At 40.9% G+C, this 21217-nt stretch overlaps 2 protein-coding genes across 4 annotated transcripts; one reads left to right on the top strand and one right to left on the bottom strand.

Moving 5' to 3' along the window:
* Positions 1–2150: 2150 nt before the first annotated feature.
* On the bottom strand, positions 2151–2507 carry RB195_000480 (uncharacterized protein; the record flags this gene model as incomplete). The annotated part of the gene is made up of 1 exon (XM_064196857.1): positions 2151–2507. The coding sequence occupies one exon, from the start codon at positions 2505–2507 to the stop codon at positions 2151–2153; it is 357 nt and encodes a 118-aa protein (XP_064052738.1).
* Positions 2508–3587: 1080 nt separating this feature from the next.
* Positions 3588–21164, top strand: RB195_000479 (uncharacterized protein; the record flags this gene model as incomplete). Of its 3 annotated transcripts, none has more annotated exons than XM_064196855.1 (39): positions 3588–3610; positions 4122–4162; positions 6812–6903; positions 7141–7251; positions 7307–7457; positions 7556–7641; positions 9241–9381; positions 9489–9566; positions 9625–9795; positions 9867–10028; positions 10085–10231; positions 10293–10401; positions 11350–11452; positions 11527–11673; positions 11793–11954; positions 12012–12134; positions 12189–12341; positions 13195–13307; positions 13368–13426; positions 13494–13656; positions 13730–13929; positions 13995–14111; positions 14174–14298; positions 15564–15651; positions 15787–15879; positions 16850–16918; positions 16975–17079; positions 17235–17313; positions 17613–17720; positions 18425–18540; positions 18615–18713; positions 18791–18958; positions 19133–19213; positions 19360–19452; positions 19515–19637; positions 19690–19778; positions 19839–19935; positions 20064–20233; positions 20975–21164. In XM_064196855.1, 39 exons carry the CDS (start codon positions 3588–3590, stop codon positions 21162–21164), a joined length of 4545 nt encoding a protein of 1514 aa, XP_064052735.1. The 3 variants fall into 3 exon arrangements, with proteins under 3 accessions (XP_064052735.1, XP_064052736.1, XP_064052737.1); XM_064196856.1 differs by having other exon boundaries at positions 15564–15702; XM_064196854.1 differs by lacking the exons at positions 3588–3610; positions 4122–4162 and having other exon boundaries at positions 6841–6903.
* Positions 21165–21217: the final 53 nt, after the last annotated feature.

Below are 21217 nucleotides of genomic sequence, written 5' to 3'. Positions count from 1 at the left end.
GTCCAAGATCACTGATGCGTTCTCATAAGCCTATTCAAGTGAAACCAATGTCTAGGCTGCTGAGGGGACCGGAACGTATACATGGAGGAACGTTTTAACGTATCTCGTAAGAACTGACGCGGTTCTCATGCCGTTTTTCAAGACGATTAGGGAAGGATGAGCAGAATCACGTCGGGTTCCGCAATCTACTACCCGAACCTTACACTTTCGCTGCGGAATGCGCACCAAGTCAAAATTGTGATGCGCTGCTTATAAATCGGATCTACGAAGACCGTTTAAGTGTTTTGTACGCAGGTTAAACTCCAGAAGACACTTCTCAAGGGTTCTGTGAGAAGTAAATAATTTCTTAGCATGGTAATGGTGTCTGTCCGCTTATCAGTTGCGTAAGAGATTTGTCGAACAGGTGGATATGGTGCTTTTGGTCCGTCAGTTGCTCTGCATCCCTGACCATGGAGCGTCCGAAGTACAGGTATGGTGGAGTTTCCACGATTCAGGAGCCTTCAAGTTGTGTTCCGTCCTCAGTAACCGGAATACTCAGTAGTAGTGAAGTAGTTGCAGCAACCGGTTCTGTTCATGAACCGGTCTTCTTTCACTTCATTTGCAATCCTATTCTCTTTCTTGTTCCATTCCATTCCATGAGCATCATCTCTACTTCAGAGGTACTTCTAAGAAGAGGGCGGATGCCGTCTTCTCAGATGTCGTCGAACGTAGATTTGACAGGAATCTCTCGTCAACACGTATCCCCTTTCTTCCCGTAATTTCATTACTGACTGTAATGCAGCGTGAAGAGCTTCGACATTATAGTATCAACCTTTCGTACCCTCTTCCAATGGGTATGGTGAGAGGCGATGGAAAAACTGTATCTTAGTTGTGCGTCGATCGTTGCAAGCGGCTAATGTCCTCACATACGACGTGTTCACACTTTGATCGACAAGCGCTGATTGTATTACATCTACTTTTTCGCTGTCGAAGGTTTTCTCATAGTTGACTTCGGTCAGGGCAAGGGGCAGGCGGTTTTTCCGGCAAACTTCTTTTACTTTCGATTCGGAGTAAATGTGGTTCAAACAGCTGAACCCCCGACGGAATCCAGCTTGTTTTTGAGACTGGGTTTCATCTAGCGTCCTAGATATACGCGTGAGCATGATCTTAGTGAATACTGAATGGAAGTGAAAGTGAGATAAGAACGATTCGCGATGTCTTTCACTGGTCTGGTAACTTCTGATAATAGGAAGTCATGTCTGCAACTAGAATTACATAAAAAGGATGTCCACCAATCTGAAGAAAGTCTGTTGATATAGAATGGACACTTCCAGCTGAGCTAGAATCCATTCTCTTTATTGCATCTTGCAATTTTGAATGAAGAATAAGGGAGCTGGAGATTCCCCAGCGTGGATGACTGTGCTTGATACAGGCTTCGAAAATAGGTGATTCGAATAGAACTTTACCGTGATCCTTTCTATTTCACGACGCGAATAAATGTGAATCCCGTCTTTGCTCAAGCAAGGTTGCTAGCGGTATAATATATTCGTGGAGTTCTCTATGACGCTTCTTCAGAATTGCCGTTCTCTATGCTGTTTCCAGAATTTTCTTCTGCCTGTATTCCAAAAGATTCTCCTGCAATGCTTTTCTGCATCCTGTGTTGCTATTAACCGCTCCATTTGTTTCCATAAGTCGAGTCAAGCCCCAAAGCCCTTGTTTCCTACAATTCCTCGGTGGTTTTCGAAATTCGATCCAAGTTTCAATTTAGCGGCTTCGAGGCGTTTATCATAGGCCTGTAATCCTATATAATCCTATGAGGAGAAGGTGTTAGTCCACGTTTCGGTCCTCTTCGATGTGCCAATCACTTTGGGACAATGAGTCCTCGAGTGTGTAGTCGTCGTTTACGATTTCTTACTCCTGCATTGCCGCAGATGTTCCTTTCCATATTAGGGTTGAGTCATATTTTTGCTGAAAGGCGACGGACCACTACAAAAGGAAGGTCGCACGTCTAGTAGATACTGCCTCTAATTGATGAGCATTTGGTCTATCTCCGCACGAGTCGTGCCATTGGCGGATTCCCATACCCACTGACGATGATCTTTCTTCAGAAAGGAGAATTCTTATAAAAGAGGCGAGCGTAGGGAAAGAGTACAGCGAGGCAATTTACGTCTTCATAGCGATCCCCAGTCCAAATCTTCTGATACTGTATTCATCTTCCTGACCTTTCCTAGTTTTGCGTTTAAGCCTCCGACAAAGAATTTGTAGAAGAACTTTTCGTTGCGGCTCACTTTCTCCAGCCCTTCACACAGTGCGACCAATTCAGCTGCTGATGCTGGTGAGCAACAGTTCGTGACGCTTTCGAATTTTTGGCGCAGAGGACGGAGGTGAAGGATGGCCGGAGGAACTGACAAGATCTTGTGAAAGTGGACTAGATGGATTACAGATGGGTTCTTCTCGACATATCCAACACTGTCAACATTTCGCAATGGAGTCTTTCCTCCTCGAATGACCAATGTGCTCTCATTCATCTGTCACACGTCGCTGCTTCTGCTCTTTTTCTTGCTATTCTCAAACACGTGGAATTCGATGCTATCTGCGGTTTCAAGAAGGGTGTGTATGCCAGCGCTTGTGGATGCTGTTCTGGCGTGTATGAGCAAAGTCTAAGACAGAGTCTGTAGCAAGTCATTCACGTGTCACCTTTCTCCATAAACAAAGACGCCCTGAGCGACCTGAGATTTGATTGCTCATCTTTTCCCATCTAAATTCCAAAAAAAAAAAAACCACGAGGTCGCAAAAAAAACAGTGGTATGACTATTTTGTTGGGTAAACCTTCCTCTATAGAAAGCATTCCAAGATATTTCTCTATTTCCTCTTATCACGAAGTTATTTGCGATCTTCCAGATCCGACAGTATGCAGAGAATCTCAGCTTTTTTGGCTTTTAAATTCTTTTGAATCCACTTGCTGGAAACACACCGCACCCTCCCTTATGACCCGTGACCCCTACCCCTCCTCCTTCCTTGCTTCCCCTCCTTTTACGTCCTCCGATGGGAAAATCCCATCACATACCTGACCCTGCTCTGGCATCGCAATTAGACGCCCTGAGTCATTTCCACGTCACTATGAGTCGGCGAAACGTTTTGGAGGTACAGTTGAATATAACACACGAAATTCCAGAGGAATCCAAGCGAATTTCTTTGTCTCTGAGAAGCAACAAGTAGAAGAGGAAAATGCGCTTTTAAAAGTTTCATCAAGAGTCCCTTTAAAGCCCAATTAAATCCTATCCCCGCATTGGATAAAAAGAAAGATTTTATTATCATTACCAGTATTTTATTTATTCATTACGGTTTGTTTTCATTCAGCGTACTTGCTTTATTTCAATTACTACCTGTGTTGGAACTTCCCCACCTCTAACTTTTAGAATACTAGGATCTCCGGTCCTCACTGATTGTATGAATCATACCATAAACACCAAGTTTCCTGTTCGCCCGTTTCTTTCCTACAAAAAAGTAGATTAGATTCGCAGATAATGTGTGTGAGTGGGTGACTAGAGACTTTAGGGTATTTTATAACCCTATTTGAACAGACCAAAAAGAGGTGGTTCAGTGGAATGTCTTTATTATGTGAGTACAGGTGAGTAGAACAATTGTCAGCAGTAGAGTTGGATGAAAAGGTGGGCAGAGCGTAGTCTGCCGCACTCTTTGACCGTACAAGTCGTAATCCTAGCATAACCATGACCGCGAACGGTCCTTTATACCACGCCCCTTATACATCATCGGGGTCGATGATATAATGAGATTGTAAACATTCAGATTTTTCAACCATAGCCGGCTGAGCTCTCGACTGTTTACTCCCTGACGCAATAAACGGCCCATCCCGTTGACGACTTCTCTCGAATACATTCTACATTTCCTGGGATCTGCTGAAACGTTGTTCAATTTATTTTACCAACTTTTATTTAACTACCATCGTTTCTTCTCACAATGTGACAATCCTATCTGGTTTTCAATGTATAACCTGCATTCTCTTTGAATTGGAACTGCGAGCTGCGGACTGATTTCGAGTGCACATATCAAACTGTAGAAGTCATGTTTTCAGCGCTCTATGTGCGATAAGTAACTTCTTAGACGTGACAGCAGTCTAGGGCCCATGTCTTCGCTAGCAGAGCATTGGATGGTCGGACAGGTCAGCAAAGTCTTTTCTACAGACTGTTCCGTAAATTCCTTAACGACCGGATACGCTGCTCTCATCTTTCTATTCAGTTCTTCCTTCAAGTCCTTCAGTTATACGAGTGCAAGGGAATCTTCATGACTTAGAAGCCTTAAAGATATATCCCTCTTTAGTCCTAATAGTCTTTTTTAATTGCATTAAATTCTCTTGATACACACTCAGATTGATTTAATTACATGAGGATCGCTGACTACTTTCATCAATTTTTTAAAAAAATTGGTACCTGACTAGTTAGGGCTTGACCAAGAGTTTGAGAATATGAAAAGTACAAATGTACGAAATTCCTTCCAGTGGTTTTCGAAGTAAAACTCGTAGTTGGAGTTCCAAGGGAGGCATGTTCAACAACATTAAGCGTCTTATCCTTTTATCTGTCAATCCAAATTGCTAAATATAAAATTGATATACTCGAAGAGTTTGATCGTTCGAAAAATATAAGTATGGAAAAAGCGCTCAAATATAAGTTGACCAATCATATCTCTTTATCAATGAAGAAAACTGAACAGTAGATAACAGTGCTACGCAGTTTCTGTTTGAGCACTATTTTCTGAGGCTTATGAGGTTGGAAAAAAAGGCACCAGCCTTTTCAATACGAGAACTCGAATGGTTATATAGAGGATCATGCTATATAATAATGGACTTATTCTGTGAGGTGTGTGTGAGCATAATAGATTCAAAACGACATGAAACACAGTGCAGCTGCGTAAGCGGTTGCGCTCGAAGCGGCGCGGTGGAGACAGCCGTTGGAGTCAAGGTGGGACCACCGCGAAGTACAGCAATGAGCGGTGGGTAGCAGGGTCCTAACCGCTACGCTCCACCGCACCGCTTAGAGCGCAGCCGCCTACGCAACTGCATCGTGCTTCATGTCGTTCTGACCCAACTATATACATGTACATACATATATCTGTAACGAAATTCCAGAAAGCAGTGAAACAAATCTCACGTCGTCGATGTACGTTGGTGCGCGTACGCCAGAAAGAACTGAGAGGATTCCATGTTGCGGAATTGGTGCGACAACGCAAGAAACTGGAATCAAAGTTATTGGTGCACCACACCGCGCAATAATTCCAAGTGAATTTTTCAAAAAGTTCGACAGTTTGTGGACCGTTTCATGCCTTGACAAATACATGCATAGCATTTCGTCCTCCGGAATTCTTGTACGTGTTATTCATCATATTTGCCAGATGCTTTCTTCAGGAAATAGCCAAACGCATGCAGATAGATGCTTAAATAGTAGTTGCCACTTTACTTAAAGGCATCACCCCACGAATCTGACGTGGTTTGGATTTTCGAGGGCCAAATACGAGGGGGGGGGGGCGTAGATTGCAAAAACAGGTGGGATCTCGCTCATCTCTCCCTGCATCGCTGTAAACAGACGGCTTCGGAAAGCGGTTCCTTACGACGTCCTCTATTGCAATGCGCCATCCTTGCGCGCTACCCACCCGATGGGCAGTTCATTTCATTTCACGAATCGCAGGCGGGAGCGGTGGGCAAAGATGGCGCGTTGTAGAAATAGAGAACGTCGTAAAGAACCGCATTCCGAAGACGTTTGTTTACAGTGATGCAGGGAGAGAGGAGCGAGGTACCACCCGTTTTTGCAATGTACGCCTCCGTAGACTCTTTGGCCCCCGAAAATCCATGCCACGTCAGATTCGAGGAGTAATGCTTTTAATTTAGCGTTCACGTCATCATAATTTCATGCTAGCACATCATTTTATGTCAACTGCTGCAAAAAAAGAGGAGAAGAACTAAAATTTGAAATAATACTTCCGGTTGTAGTGGCGTCGAAGAAATATGTGTAAAATCAAGTCCTTATATTCTCTCAATGTAACACTGACATTTTAACTAAGAAAACAACGAAATCCCTTCATGGTCATATTTCTAAAACAGGAGCGGAGAAAAAGCGTTGTTAGAAAAATATCTTTAATACTGTGTTTGAAATTTACAAAAGACGTTCCTGGTTCAAGTCTTTATTGGTCACTTAATGCGAGCGAAGCGAGCACCAGAGAAAGTCTGGACTACGGTGCTACCCGAACTTTTTTCCTTTTGATCCAATCCGTCTTTCTTTTGATGACTAGTGACATCTTCTGATCCTATCAATGCTTTCGACTTCAATTCAGCACAGCAGAGATTAGCAAACCCATCTGTGGGCTTACGCGACCTACGCCTTAAATCATTGCGAGGGCTAAGCCATGACAAAACTACTTGAAATTATTACGTTGGTGCACCATCAACCCTGCTAATCCCAAACTCTGACCCCGCGGCATCGACTCAACACCGTGGAATCCATCTCACTGCTTTCTAGAATTTGGTTGCATTTTCGTTTCAGTTTCGTTTTTTCGTTTCATTTGTGACAGAATAAACCCGTTATTATTGTTACTGATAGCATTTAACCAACTAGCAGCGCCTTTTACGAATTTTCGCGCTCGAATTTCTTTAAAGGGGACGACGTGGACGAGTTCATGCTTTGTCAGAGCCCGCAGTGGGGCGGAGTTTCTGAGGTTCTGTGCGTTCAAGGCGCAGTAGTTCGTTTCTTCTTGTCATGTCCCACTTCTAAGTGATTATTTTTGTTAATGTTGCAGTGCATTGCGTATGAATTACCTCCAGGTTCTCATTTTCCGTCACTCAGATCGTCTATGTCTTCTCGAGACGATGACCGACGTCTTTTCGAGCACTTTGTCATTGCCGGCCTCTCACAGGTACGATTTGAAAGCGAACTTTTCGGTTGGATAGAAACCAGGTCCAGTTAATAGCTTTTACCATTAGTACGGGATGCGTGAGACTTTCAAGGTGCTTGGGCTGTTGTTTTAAGAATTGCTGGTGTCGCTTATTACGGTCTTAATTATAGTGGAACCGCAGAATAACTGTAAGCAGATTCAGCAGACAAATTTTAGTTTGTGAAGCTTCGAATTTTTCTCGAAGACCCTAATATTCAGGAAGCACCACAGCAGGCTGCCCCATCAACTCAAGAATTCGGCTATCGAAACAGCTCACCTCTGGCCCCAATCACAGACATTTGTGTGATCTTCCCTAGTCTCGGAGAGACGGTACGTAATTATTTCTCTGAGTTTTATTCAACCGAACATTTGGTTTTATCTTTAGGCACCAGAAGGATACGAAATTATCGAGACCACCCAGTTAGGATATCCGGCAGACCTGAACCATGGTTCAATACGAATGCCAAGCGTGTTTCTTTGCTACCGAAGAGGCTATCACAAACCACCGCTGCTGGATATAGGATTGATTGAACATGGTGAGAGCCAATAACCTTTAATTCTTATAACTCCGCTGTAATTTGTTGTTTTGGTACAATTGGGGACACTGAAATCTTTGTTGAGTATTCCTTTGAAGGACGTGGAGAAAAACCGATGGTAGACACTAACATTGTACAGACGACACCATTTGGAAGACCTGCCAATGTCAACAATGCTTCGCAGGTTAGTTCTTCCTGCTCATATCTTATCTAAGTTGCTTTCTGTTCACGTGATATATGTTCGCGTAAAACATGTTCATCGACACGACGCGTCTCGGTGAAGAAGCACAGAGCTCTCTTTGCAGAAAGGATCCGAGCTTTCTTCCGTTTTTTTTACTTTCCATAATTTTTTGCGTAATATTGGGTGAATAGGTCTGCATAGTCCTTATAACGTCCTTTCCCATTACTTTTGTTGGCTGTTTTGTTCTCAGGAGACCTCTTTTCTTATTTTGTAGGAGTCTGGTAGAGATTTCTGTTCTATTTCTATGTAACTAAGCATGATTGACATTTTTGGTGGTCGTAATACTAAAATAACCCTTTTCGGAAGTTTGATAGTTTTTCCTGACTCCTGGTCATCTGTTCGAAAATTCTAATTCGTGGGAATTGAATTTCTGTTCCCCTTTTTGTGTAACTGTGTATTTTTATCCTTTATCTAGAACTCTAGGATGGACTTTAGGATTTCACTCTAAATATGGAGGTGTCGGGTCACAAATAATTAATTGATTAGTTTTCAAGTTTTCTTGCGATGTGGACTATTCAATCTGGAGATTGTTTCATAGTATACAGTTGGTAATGTCCTATGGTTGTGCACGTACATCTGCGCTGGGTGTCAACGATTTTGCTTAGGAACGTTGGTGTCGTGACGAATTGTTTTAAGCAGAGGTCAAATAATTAACAAAGAGACTTTGGCTTGTAACTAATTTGAATGGAACACCTCTGCCCTGCTGCCATTTGCTTGAACGTAGTTGGAGGCAGGTAAAGCCGCATCATAGCCTGGATACGAAGCTCTGTGTAGTTGCATAGACGTCTGCGCTCGAAGTTTACGACGTGGGATCATTGCGAACTGCTGCGAAGAGTGGTGCTAGCAAGTATCCCCTCAATCCTATCCGCTACAGTCCACCGCATCGCCTCGAGCGCAGTCGTTTACGCAAGTGCACCGAGCTTCACGTCGTTTTGACTCGAGTATAGCTGTTTTTGTGCATTGTCTACGTTGCACAGATTGTTCAAACATATGCCGTTTAGAGTGCACTGCTATTTGTGCATTATAACGCCTGAAATAACACCGTGGTCCCAGACAAAGGCTGTGCATGCAACATGACGGTACACACCATTTGTGCAGTACCTAAAAGTTTTTGTTGAAATGTTTGTTGAGTGAGTTCTTTTTGATTAACATGGAATTGCCTTACCCAAATCATTGTTGCAACAAATTAACTCACATGTCTTTGAAATTGCAGTCAAAATGATCTGAATCGTAATGAAGCAGCGCTGTAGGACCATTGCTCAGCGAATGGAGCAGAGTTTTAGTTTTTTTTTTAAAAGAAAAAAAAAAAAAAAAAAATTTACAAGTGTATATTATGTTGGCTTTTGGATTATTTCAGTGTTACTATGTTTTTTTTTCCAGTAAGGTCCTAGAAGCTGAAGCAGACGGAACATAGTAATCCTGCTGCCTTAGTGATAATTTCTGTACGACTTGGTTTTATAATTTCAATTGGTAACATAGTTCCTCTTTTCCTTTACTTAGATCCACCAAAATGTTGTAGATTGTATTGGAATTCTCTTTAAGAACATTTTTCTGACGTATCGAAGAGCTGTTCCGAGCAGCGCACCCAGTCAATTCGTTGTAACCGACATTTGCGTGATTCTTGCCAACAAAGGAGAAATACCTCTTCACACATATTACAAAATCCCCAAAAACTTGAACAAGGTGAGTTTTTCTAATCTAAATGTTCCCTTTTTATTTTACTTTATTTTTTCTACGGAGTTAATTACGGCTATCTTTGTGTTTGTACCCATATTTCCTCTTTATTTCAGGGAATGGTTGGATCAGATGTGTATATCTGTTATAAAAAGTCGCAGTGCTCGACAAAACGGCTCGCCTATAAACCGACGGTTAGACTTGCATTCATTTCCTTTCTTTTATTCTTTTTTTATTGACGTCTTTTCGTAGGTGCTGGACTATTTCCCCAAGGCAAAAGGCAGCGAAAGCGCTGGAGAAGATTTCAAATTGGCACAGAATATTGCTCTCTTCTGTCTTCCCATGGGAGCTCTAATAGAGTGTTGGCCAGTCAAATGTCAGCCACCAGACAGAGTATTCTCCACTTTCGTTCTTACTGACGAAGTTTGTACAGTTTGCTAATTCTACGCTCCTATTTCTTTTTTTCGCATTTAATTAATGCATAATTTATTTAGAATGGCACTAAATTTTATGGCGCATCTGTATCGTTCTTCGAAAAATACGATGAAAAGTTGACGGAAGAACAGTTGGAACAGCTGGAACTTAGCTCTTCTGGTCGCATCGAGGAAGCTGGAGCTGTGGAAGATAGCTCTAGCAACAATGACCCTGCGGACGAGGTGCGTAGTTCTTTGAAGTTCTCTTTTTGAATCAATAGCATAGAACCTTATTTCAGATGACCTTCTATACAAATCTTGCCATCTGCATAATATCACGATATCCATTCTTCAATTCGTTCAAAAGATTTCTATATTATATACATAGAATATCTGTGGGTGGTGGCGTGCATGCTGTTCCTATAGAGCGATATATTTCACATTTAGTCAGTTTTTCGTTGTTTTTCCTTGTGCTCCACATTTTGTTGCGGCTTTAATACATTTCAGATGTATGAAGTATCATTTCCCACTCCTCGTCGTCCTCATGTCCTTATGCAGCTTGGTTCCGAGACAATCAGCTTTGATTCACATGACGAAAGCCAATTACCACTAAATGGTTTGTTGTTTTACTACATTGACCAATAACTCTTTGAAGTCATTGTGGACTCATTACTTCGGAGAAGTTTACGTTGGTGCTTTTCTGATTAAAGGCTGTTATGGTAGTTTTAACAGCGACATTCTTCAAAGTCCTTTCCATGTACGTTGTTTCGTTATCGATGTTTGGAACTTTCGAAGAAGACTTTTTTATTCCTAATATCCGGCCTAATTCTTCTCCGATCTCTTCATTCATGTGCATTGAAAAATTGAAAAATAATTGGTTGGATCCGCATTGGGAGATTCACGCTATGTCAACGATCAATGATTGAGGATGAGACTGCGTTCACCAAAAAACGGCCTTAACTGAGCCAGACGCATTGTGGCTCTTAACTACAGGCGTTCAAGAAGAGCTATGACTGGGTTCTACGAGATGCAGAACGCAGTACAGAAAAAAAGGTGACCAGACGATCAGTCTTCTGCAACGTCTTAAGTAACTAGGTAACAAAGCCATAACATCAAATACCACAACTCAAAAGCAGACGCGGGAGAAACAGACACTATAGACACTCCGAACATCGTATCCGCGTATTAATACGCGTCCTTCCATTAAGTATTGTTCCATCTATATAGCTGCTAATAAATAATTGTAATCGAACTCACTCCTTATGCAAATTCCTAAACAATATTTCACTTCAACTTTGAAAATAAAAAGCTTTACTGCAACTTTTTCCTACATTGCTGAAATGTCGTCGTCCTTCATTGCAAATAGGACATTTTGCTGCTCTTCAGTGATGTCATTATTGCCTCCGATTCAGAACTAGCTGTCTTTCTATTCGTTGATTAACCCTAAATAGGTGTGGTCCTTAATATAAATGAAAGTTGAAATCGGTCTACTAGACGAAAATATCGTTATCCACTGCAATTATGTAATCTAGTATTTATTTCACGATTATCAATGTTGATTAAGGAGCCCAATTGTGTGACACCTTGAGAGCTCTTGGCACCGACAACCTAATTTATCTGATGATGCTGGCATTATTAGAACAGAAGATTCTTGTCCATTCTTTGAGGTACGTTAGTAGAATTGTATTGTACAATTCTTGGTTACTGCTTTGTTGCTTTTTTTTGGAGTGGAAATTTTTAGATCATGGATGCTCACTGCTGTGTCCGAGAGTGTTTGCGCTCTAATGTTCCCGTTTCACTGGCAGTGCCCTTATGTGCCGCAATGTCCACTAGGACTTGCGGGAGTGCTCCATGCTCCTTTGCCTTTCATTGCTGGCGTTGACTCCAGGTAAAAATTTTATTTGGTTTTGTTGCTTTATAGCTACGAATCTCACTTCCAAAAATATTGGTCAGGAAATTGTGGTAGCTTTGCAATTTGTGATTTTCAATTTTATCATCACAGTTTAGGTATTTTGATCTTTACGAGGATCCACCTGCTGATGTCACCTGCTTCGATTTGGATACCGCCACGATAAGTCAATCATTGAATCGCCTGACTCTCAAGTTATCTATTTTGCCGAAGAAACCGACGAAACAACTGAAGGCTACACTGGACGACTTATTTAGGAGGTAATGAGGTATTTAATTTTAAGAAAGGAGAGAATTATTTTGTTATTCTCTTTTCAGGTTAAACAAGGAGGCTTTCGATCTCGGAAGTAAAAAGGCTGACTACGTCCCTGTTGATCGTGAAATGGTTATTCAGAAAAAGCGTAAAGAGTTAGAAATGGCAATTCATGATGCTTTCCTAAGGTTATTAAGAAAGCAGTCCTCTTAGTGCTCCTGTTCCATTTTTACACTTTTTAGGTTTATGGCAAACTTGATGCGTGGATATCAGTCTTATCTCAAGCCAATCAAAAGTGCGCCCGCTAGTATTAACGCAACTGATACCGGAAATCTATTTGATTTGGAAGGCTTTTTGAAATCAAGGGATAAATCAGGCACTGAGTTCTTTAGGAGGTGCGTTGCATTAGTTCATTTTTTTAGCTTTTTGTTTCTGTGTTTTCTCTCTCTCTGTTTCTATAAAACAGTTACGTTCTACTTTCTCTATAGCAACGTCGTATACATATTATTGTTCTTCATCTTCGTCTCTACTGTCTACAGATTTGAAATGTAGGAAAATAATAATGAGAGTAGGGACTTATAACTCTTCCACTTTAAATAAGCTGTTGCATCTGTGTCTTCCTATTAAAGAAAATCTATGGAAACACAAGAGTTAATATCCAGACCCTCGGACGTAACCAATCCTGAGATTCGTACGGATTCTGATCCCCATGCTAGCAGTAATTTAAAGACAGGAATTTTAAGTGCTCATCATTAGAGAAAGAGTCAGGACGTAGTTCAAATGTACCATGAAGGAAAGACGAACACCCACTACAAGTCGAGAAATCAGATAGGTCAGTAGCACCCAGCATGATCAGTTGATTTGATTAAGTAAATTTTTATACCCACGAGTGATGAGACGCACTTTACGCGCTTTCATCCTTTCACTCGAGATGTGAGTTGTGTGAAATATTGCCCTGTCCGGTAAACTATCAGTCTCAGTGTTCCTTATCCATCCGAGTGTTTCGCATTTCAGTTGGAACAATTTCATACTCCTGCGTATCCGCAGTCATCAGAATTGATGAAGAGTCAGGGTCTGTTCGTTTTATTTCATACTTATGCTACCCTTCGCTCCCATATATGCGTTGTTCCGGGGAACTCATTGAGCGTTTTAGTCAATGAACAGCATAGAATTTCGTAAAATAAGAATCTAAAGCAGTAGATAAAGAATGTTGTAACAGAGCTGATCTCCAGTTTAACCTTCTTTCAGGTTTTGCGCAACGCAATCTTTCATCCGCTTTATTGAGGAACGGAGTTTTATTTCTGATAAGAACACATACAATGCGTTTTTTGATGACTGCATCGCGAAAGTGGATAGTAATGGTTAGTATCTGCAAGTGCTAACAACTTTTGTTCTTTCGTAGTATTTTCGTCTATTTTTAGATGGCAGCGATGTGTCTCTTCTTGAAATTGACGGCACTGCGCATCTTAATAACACCTCTGTAAGCTTTTCACCAGTAAACGTATAAGTTTTGAAGAAATCGTTACTTGGACGCACATTAGTTTCAGGTATTCATCGCTCCACCTGAGCCGATCATTGACTCAGCTACGGGGCATGAAAGGGAGTTCAAGTATGACCGTTTTCCTCGTCATCTGGACTCTTCCTTATTCCAGATGGATCATTTAAGTCTGAACCGAAACACTGATCAACAATCTGTTCCGGTTCAGTATGGCATGTTTTATTCATTCATTTGTTCAGTTCTTTGCTTAGCATCTGGTTCTTATTAAATCTCGTTTGGTTTTAGAGAATAACCGTTGCGCTGCGGTTCGAACAAAGCCCGAAATCAGATCATCGATGCTTGCTGCCACTAACTCCGTACGAACTAACCCTTTACAGTGGCCGAAAACACTTCTGTTCTATTCTTATTCATTATGGTTCATGCAATTGCCTAGTCTCATTGCTATCGCTCCAAACAAGAAGAAAATACTTCTTTTGGCATTTCATGTTGGTTAACTCTACCTGAACACTCCATGTTGTTCAATGTTAGTTCGTCATGAATTTCTTTTCAGATTCTCGATCGCATGGAACATACAGAAGTGTTCCCTCTAGATCAAGTCTGCTACCGTATTCTCATTGAGTTGTGTGGTGAATGCGGCGAACCTTCGTTGGCAGTGAAAGTGCTGCAGGTTTGTTATGTTCCTTCATGTTATTTTGATTTTTGTTTCCCTTAGGAAATGTTGTTTTACAGGCTATGCATCGTGCTGGTGTTGAGCAAAACGCGGTAACATACGGAATTTACCATCGTGCTGTGTTGAACGCGAAATGGCCAACTCCATCCAGACAACGAGCAATTGAAGCATGGTCCCAGCTGAGGTACATTATGTTATTGTATAATGCGCAGTTGCAGGGGTTCACATTGTTTTATACGCAATATTGGAGCTAAAGCTGAATGCAGGGCTTAATTCTTACCTTTTCGAATCGATTTTTCAATATTTTGTTTTGCTTATATGAAGTGAGGACACCATCTGCCCACAGATACCTGGGCCGCTCCTTATGTCATTCGTCTTTCCTTAGTTTCCCGCAATCTTCGTCAAGAATTGTTCCGATAATAGGCACATTAGTACGAGGTCCCACTTACATTCACTCCGTTTTCAAATAATACATATGGTCCTACCAGCGTAAGGAATATGACGGAAAATGGATGGACCGCATAGGCTAAAATTAAAAAAAAAAATATGACAGTGAATAGTCTCGCTAGAAAGTGCATAAAATTTTAAAACCCCTTATTTTGCACCACATTTTTGAGTGGGAAATTGAGATGTCTTGGTTCTTCCGAATATTACTCTTTTAATAACGCTATTGTTGTGAACAAGTAGAACAGATTTTGAAAGAATGACAAGGGTCGAAATTACATGAACTCGGTGCAGTTACGTAAGCCTACGTAACTGCCTACGCCTGAAGCGGCGCGGTGAAGCTAGCGGTTGGAATCGAAGTGAGACCACCGCGAACCTCTAGCAAAGGTCGTCCCTACACTGCCGCTACACTCCAACGCACCGCTTCGAGCGCAGCCATTTACGCAACTGTGCCAAGCTTCATGTCGTTTTGACCCTACTATAGCAGTCGTGTAGCAAACCATCATCGGGCATTTCGAAACCTTTGCAGAGCACTAGAAGTATCTTCACGTAAGATTCCTTAAAGCGCCCTGAAAAGGGGATCTATAGGTATTTCTCTCTACTTCTCGATAGTGTTACAGAGCATTTATGCTGCATTTGTTGTGAATTGTGGAAGAAATGTTTGGAGTTCCTTTTGAGTCCTTCTTCTTTATCCTCAGTTCTAGCTATTTTGCTGGTTTCCAAGCAGCTTTCGAATTTTCTGGTAAGAAATGCTTTTTTGCTCGTTTTGCAAAATCTACTCATGAATCTACTCATAATTTTCGTACTTTTGAAGTCTTTTTGCAAAGCATCTAGAAATTTTCCATGAAATTGTTCATTTATTCATGAGAGTTTATATCTTCCAATGCTCGCACCACTGAAAGGATTCATCAATGTTTGCTCAGACTTATCTCCAAATACAAACATTGGTTAATTAGCGGAATGAAACAGAAAGCATTAAATCTGTGTGTACTGCTCTCATTCCAGGCTTTTCGTACATGCTCTTGCCAAACTCAAAGCATCTTTACGGACGGATTCCAGGAATCTGTGCCCTGTATCAACAGATTCTCATTCGGTAAGCGACGGTGGATATCACAGTGATAAAACTGCTGAGGAAAAACGCATGGTGGGCTGTACCTGCATTTGTTGCGCACCTCAAACTATTCTCTGGAACTGAGTCCGGTGTTATGAAATTAGGTTCATTTTTAAGGAAGCATTGGAATTGGAAACGAAACCTTATGTAATCTCGTACCATGCTCTCCAGGATAACAGCGAAAAGGATGTACTTTCTTCCGGGAACGATGTGAGGTTTTTATATATGTACTTATACATGCGTATATATATATATACACGTATATATGCGTATATATAAATATATATATATAATTTTGTACAATGCTTCTTGGAGATCTGTATGGAAACGCAAAGCAAACGATGAAATTTGAACAGTTGCCAGACATCCGATCAATCGAAAGCTTCTGCCGAGTGATTCGAAATCTCGAAAATTGAAATACCTGGGGATTTAAATGCTGAAAACGTGGAATTTCAAAAAATTCAAGCGTTGAAGAAATAGAAATAAACGAGGTTCTACTTCTTATGGAAGAAAAATGACTAGAAAGTAGTGAAACTGTTAAGTCCCGAAGGAAGTTCCAGCAAATATAAATTCTAAAAAGGAAAGGAATTTTGGAAAATGATTTTATGAGTTGTTTCAAAGTTGGATTAGTTTTAGAACTCGCGCTGCAGCTCCTACTTATAGAGCTTCGATTATCAGCAACTAATGCTATTATATAGTCGGGACGAAACGACATAAGGGGACATCGAGGAGGTTCTTTGAAAACGCCTCCTACAGTCGTAATTCCTGATGGTTCCAACTCGATCCCGACCGGTAGCTTTTCCGCGCCGCTTCTACCGCAGCCGCTTAGGTAATTGCACCGTGTTTCGCGTCGTTTTGACCCACCACAACCAGGTTTTTCGCTGGTCGGGTTTCGCCCCTGAAGTAATTATTTCAACATTTATTTTTTAATTGTTGCATGAGGTAAAGGAGTCAAGATTAATTGAGAAACGTTAACGTGGTTATTCAGTGTCGTTTCTTGCAAAGATGGTTGCTTGAGTGACATCTAGGGTTAACGTAGATCAACCTTTCGACATATTTTTGAAGATTTGGGTTTGAAGACGTGAGAGATTCAAATATCCAGAGAAATTTTCTAGTCGAAATGTCCAATAATGCATTCTGGTGCTACTATTTTTTCGACTTAAATATCTGATTTATTAAGGAAGATCCATTGAGCAAAAACAATCCTCTGGATCCTCTCGGAGCTTTATCCTCATGCGAGACTCCCAAGGTAAATTCTTAAGTGAGTGACATAAGTGAGAGTGAGATAAGTGAATGAACTTCTAGGTTACTCCTAACCACTTACCAATGAGCCCTAGTAGGGCAAAATTTATGGCAGATTTGGAATCGACACCATTTGCAAATGAATACAACTCAAAGACTGAAAACAAAGTAAGTTTTGCTTCATTTCCGTTAAGCTTAACGTATGACATTTATTTCATTGTGAGATTTTTCCTTGTTAATTTCTGTACTGCAACTAACATTTCTCTTCTTGTTTTTTTTATTCTTGTGTGACTTTTTTTGTGGAAGTCTTTTCTTGGTTACAGACACCAAACAAGTCACTTGGATGGCTGAAGGGTATAACAAATAGCCCCATAATGAAGATGATCCGCAGTCAAACCTTTGGTTAGTTAATATATGGAGCAGCATTGAAAAAAAAGAATAAGCGATCTTGTATTCGCAAGGGTCCGTTGTTTATGTTTTGCTTGTTTGCTGGTTGCTAGTGTTTGTTTTCAATTCTCTTTTTTGTTTCTCTCATGCTTTTCAATCACGCGGAAATGGAACTGCCACAAGCAGATTCCTCCTGCAAAGTTAGTTTCGACTGGAAATAATGTAGTCGTTTATGGCGAGAACTGATGCTTTTTGTCTAATTTTTTATTGTGTTCAAAAGATTCTTTTTCTGTTCCATTTCTATCTGTTTTCAGAAACTCCGAAACCAATGGAGAATGATCCACAAAATCTGGCGATGAGTCCCAGTCTTCACTCGTTGGTCAATCAAGTTTGGAAAGGGTACGACGATGTTCGCATGGATGGTATGTGTTGACACTTCTAGCAAACAATGACTGTAACTAAGCGTAAGAAATGCCCTTTCTTTGGAGGTTATATGTTTTCGAACATAAGATGAAACTGCTTTTAGTTCATCAAGTGCATAAAACCCCTTTCATTTTTTTGTTCGGCTAAAATGGAAGCAACCCTTTTTTTCAAAGCCCTCAACAACTAGCAAAGGTGGGGTGGTTCTGAATGTGGATGGGTAGGGTCGGTTGTAGGTTCGAGAATGTCAAAGGGCTTTCAGTTGCAAGGGAAAGGACCCACAGTAAATTTGGGGCAAATGAATTGCACCAAAACGTTCATATTTAGAATTGACATGTTTACAAAACAGATTTGAATCTATCGGAACTTGTGAGGAGAGTATTTTTTCGGTTGCTTCTATGACAACAATAAGTTGCATAATGCTAAACATAATCACCTGCAGTACCTTTTCTGAGTAATTTGTGGTGACGGGAAACAAAGATGAATCCTTCAACTGACAATCCAATTTTTGTGAACTTTTCCTTGTAAAACTGTTGATGATGAGCACAAATGCCTATGAGAGTACAGATGTTCTTCAGTTTTTTTTTTCTTGAAACTATGTTATAAGAGTTCTTGTGATTAGGGGTTGAGGTATCCTTATAGTTGTGGCATGCCCTAATTACGGAATTAGTTTTTAAAGCGCCTTACCGGACATTCCCTTTTTCAGCTGTATCTTCGAAGTTGAAATTGGGAGTGTCGTCATTAGTTCGAGAGGTCAAAAGTCTGAACCTATCGCGATCTTATCGCGAAAAAGGCAGTGGCACGCTCTTCGGCGATGATTCTGTAGGTGTTACACGTCTTCTTGCCTTTTGGTTGCAAAAAATTGACACTTTCAATGTAAAAAAACGTTAATTTAGGATGACGAAGCTGTTGATATAGATGAAGACGATCCTGCATATCAGCTCGATTGTGGCAAAGCGGACTCCATTCTTAGTGATGATTGGTGGTTAAAGGAGGTTCGCTTCAAAAATTTATTTTGTTTACAGCGAACTTAGTTTCTTCTTTTCCTCCTCACCTAAGTAATATTTGATAGGTTTTCTTACAAATACGTCGAAATGAGATGCGAAAAGTTGAAACAGATGCGTCGAAAACACCTTTCGCTTCTGGATCCATGGTTATGGACGTAACACTTTCCACTTGTACCCCTTGCCCAAGTTGTCGAACAATGATCTATGACGAAGAGATAATGTCTGGCTGGAAGGTATGTTTCACAAATCTGGGCTAGTAGTGCGGCTTACTTAGATAGGAGCTATATAGACTTTTTTTCGATACTAATTGTGTTTGTCTTTAAGAAAACTTTCGTTGTTTCTCCAGCAAAAATGTGGGATATTGTGCACATACCTAGAAACTACGTATCTACTGGTGAAATTTCCAGGTAGATGATCAGAACTTGAACACGGTCTGTCCTTATTGCTTTTCTCCTGAGGAACCAGATCATGAATCGGAAAGGAGAGGGGTAAGACTTCAGTTATTGTTTTTGAAAGAATATGTTCGTTATCTCCTTTTTTTCTTACATTCATTGCTAAAGTTGGAGATTATTATTGGGATTTACAGGGAGGATATCATAAGACAATAAAATGTCTAATCTGTGTGTTTATTCAGGTGTTCGCTCCTAGGTTGACGGTTCATATGGAGTGGAGAGATCGGCCTTCTGCAAGTTGGTACAACCCTACTATTTTTGACGGTGACTCAGAGGTGACTTGATTGCTATCCTTATACAAAAACAATAAACAATCTCTATATTTGTATTATTTCAGAGACTAAACACTACAAATGGTTCAGATTCAGAAATAAAAGATGTTTGTGTTTCTTACGTAAGCCCTTTAGTACTCCGTCGTGAAGTGGAGACTCTGTTAGCGGCTGATTTATACGCACTGAAGGTACTAGTAAGATTTTTTTATTTACTGAATCGGAGAACTCCATTTTCTCTAGGATCCTAAACTTATGACTACACACCCAGTGGTTTTCTGGAATCTAGTGTACTACCTTCGACGACTTTCCTTGCCAACCCATCTGTACACGTACGAAAGTTGCACTATTCTTTACTCTCTGCAGAAACAAAGTAAATGTTTCGTTTTCAGCTGGATATCTTCTCGTAACCATGTGAGATGTGTATACGATCGACCTTTGGATCACAGTGGACCCACGCCACTGTACCTTGTTAATCCTAATCACAGGGTTAGTTTTTATTTTATTTTTGTTCCTGATTGTGGAATTCACAGCGCTTCAGTCGAGAACGGAATTGAGGAATCTTTTCTTCCAATTTTCATTTACCTCTTCCACATTAACCCATCTTGCCCTTTTAGTTCATATCCTCGGAGAAGGTTTCAAGCCGCTCTTTGGGGGTTTGGCGAACGGTAACTCAATCTGTACAGGACAACAAGCTGTTTACTGCTATACAAACTCTTATTAATGATAGTAGAAGAGTTACAGATAATGGCCAGATTGCTCTCGGACCACATTTTCCTGTATTCAGGTAAAGCCTATATTCTTCATTTTCTGATATGATCTGTGCTGTTCTCTTTTTCTTGGTGCAGAAAGCTGCTAAGGCTGTGGTTTCTGATTTACTATAGCGCTTACTGAGTCTATGGAATATCAGTGAAACATTTGTAACAGGATCCTTCCTTAAAAATAACGTACGGTTTTCTGAGCTCTCCACTAATAGATAGGAGCAGGGGTGTTGTTCACGAGCACGAAGGTGACTAAACTCAATTCTCTTTAAGAATTTGTAGAAAGGTGTGAAAAACAGTCTTGTGTAATACCGCCTCCACAATGATTGAAGAAGGCAATCGGTAACGCGTGTACCACCGTGCTGCGATTAGTGCAGTTTCTTCATCTTATTTGAGTTATATTGAGGGAGTCACAATCCCTCTACCTGGACTACCAGGGGAATTGAGTGTGATCACGCTCATACTCGTGTACTACTGCCTTGCTTATTCGTGGAGAGGTCCCAAATTGTCAATTTCGTGTATTCATTTTTGCATTTCTTTTCCAAAAATACAAAAGAGTAGTTTCTGCACGAAGTGTCCCTGTTTGAGAAAAATTTCGGACTAAGTCGTTGTCTTGTGCCCGCGTCATTGTTTCTGACAAAAAGTGCAAAGTTTTGTGAATTTTAAGAAGCGCTTTCGTAATATTCTGCGCGACAGCGTGGACAGTGTTAAAATTGATTGAAAAGAATTGCTGCATCAATGATTTCTAGGCCCGTTATCTTTTCCAGGGACATACAGTTTGCGAGTTTGGACATGTTCGGCAGGGCCTTGTTGCGAGACAGTCTCGACAAGCAGTACGCTGAGGAGCACAGCAAGCTACCACCGCGTATTATGTGCATTATGCCAAACCAGGACCGACCGCAAACTTTGGTGCAACGTGTATGTCGAAAAGTGTTCCTTCCGTTGGATCTGTTTTAATTTTCTACGGGTTTCCAACAACAGCCGCCCGCTGACGGTTTACCAGTTGCCAC

This window comes from Necator americanus, chromosome IV (genome assembly GCF_031761385.1).
Source record: "Necator americanus strain Aroian chromosome IV, whole genome shotgun sequence".
Taxonomy (NCBI): domain Eukaryota; kingdom Metazoa; phylum Nematoda; class Chromadorea; order Rhabditida; family Ancylostomatidae; genus Necator; species Necator americanus.
Note: the sequence above shows the minus strand (reverse complement) of the source record. Positions and strands in the feature narration are given on the sequence as shown.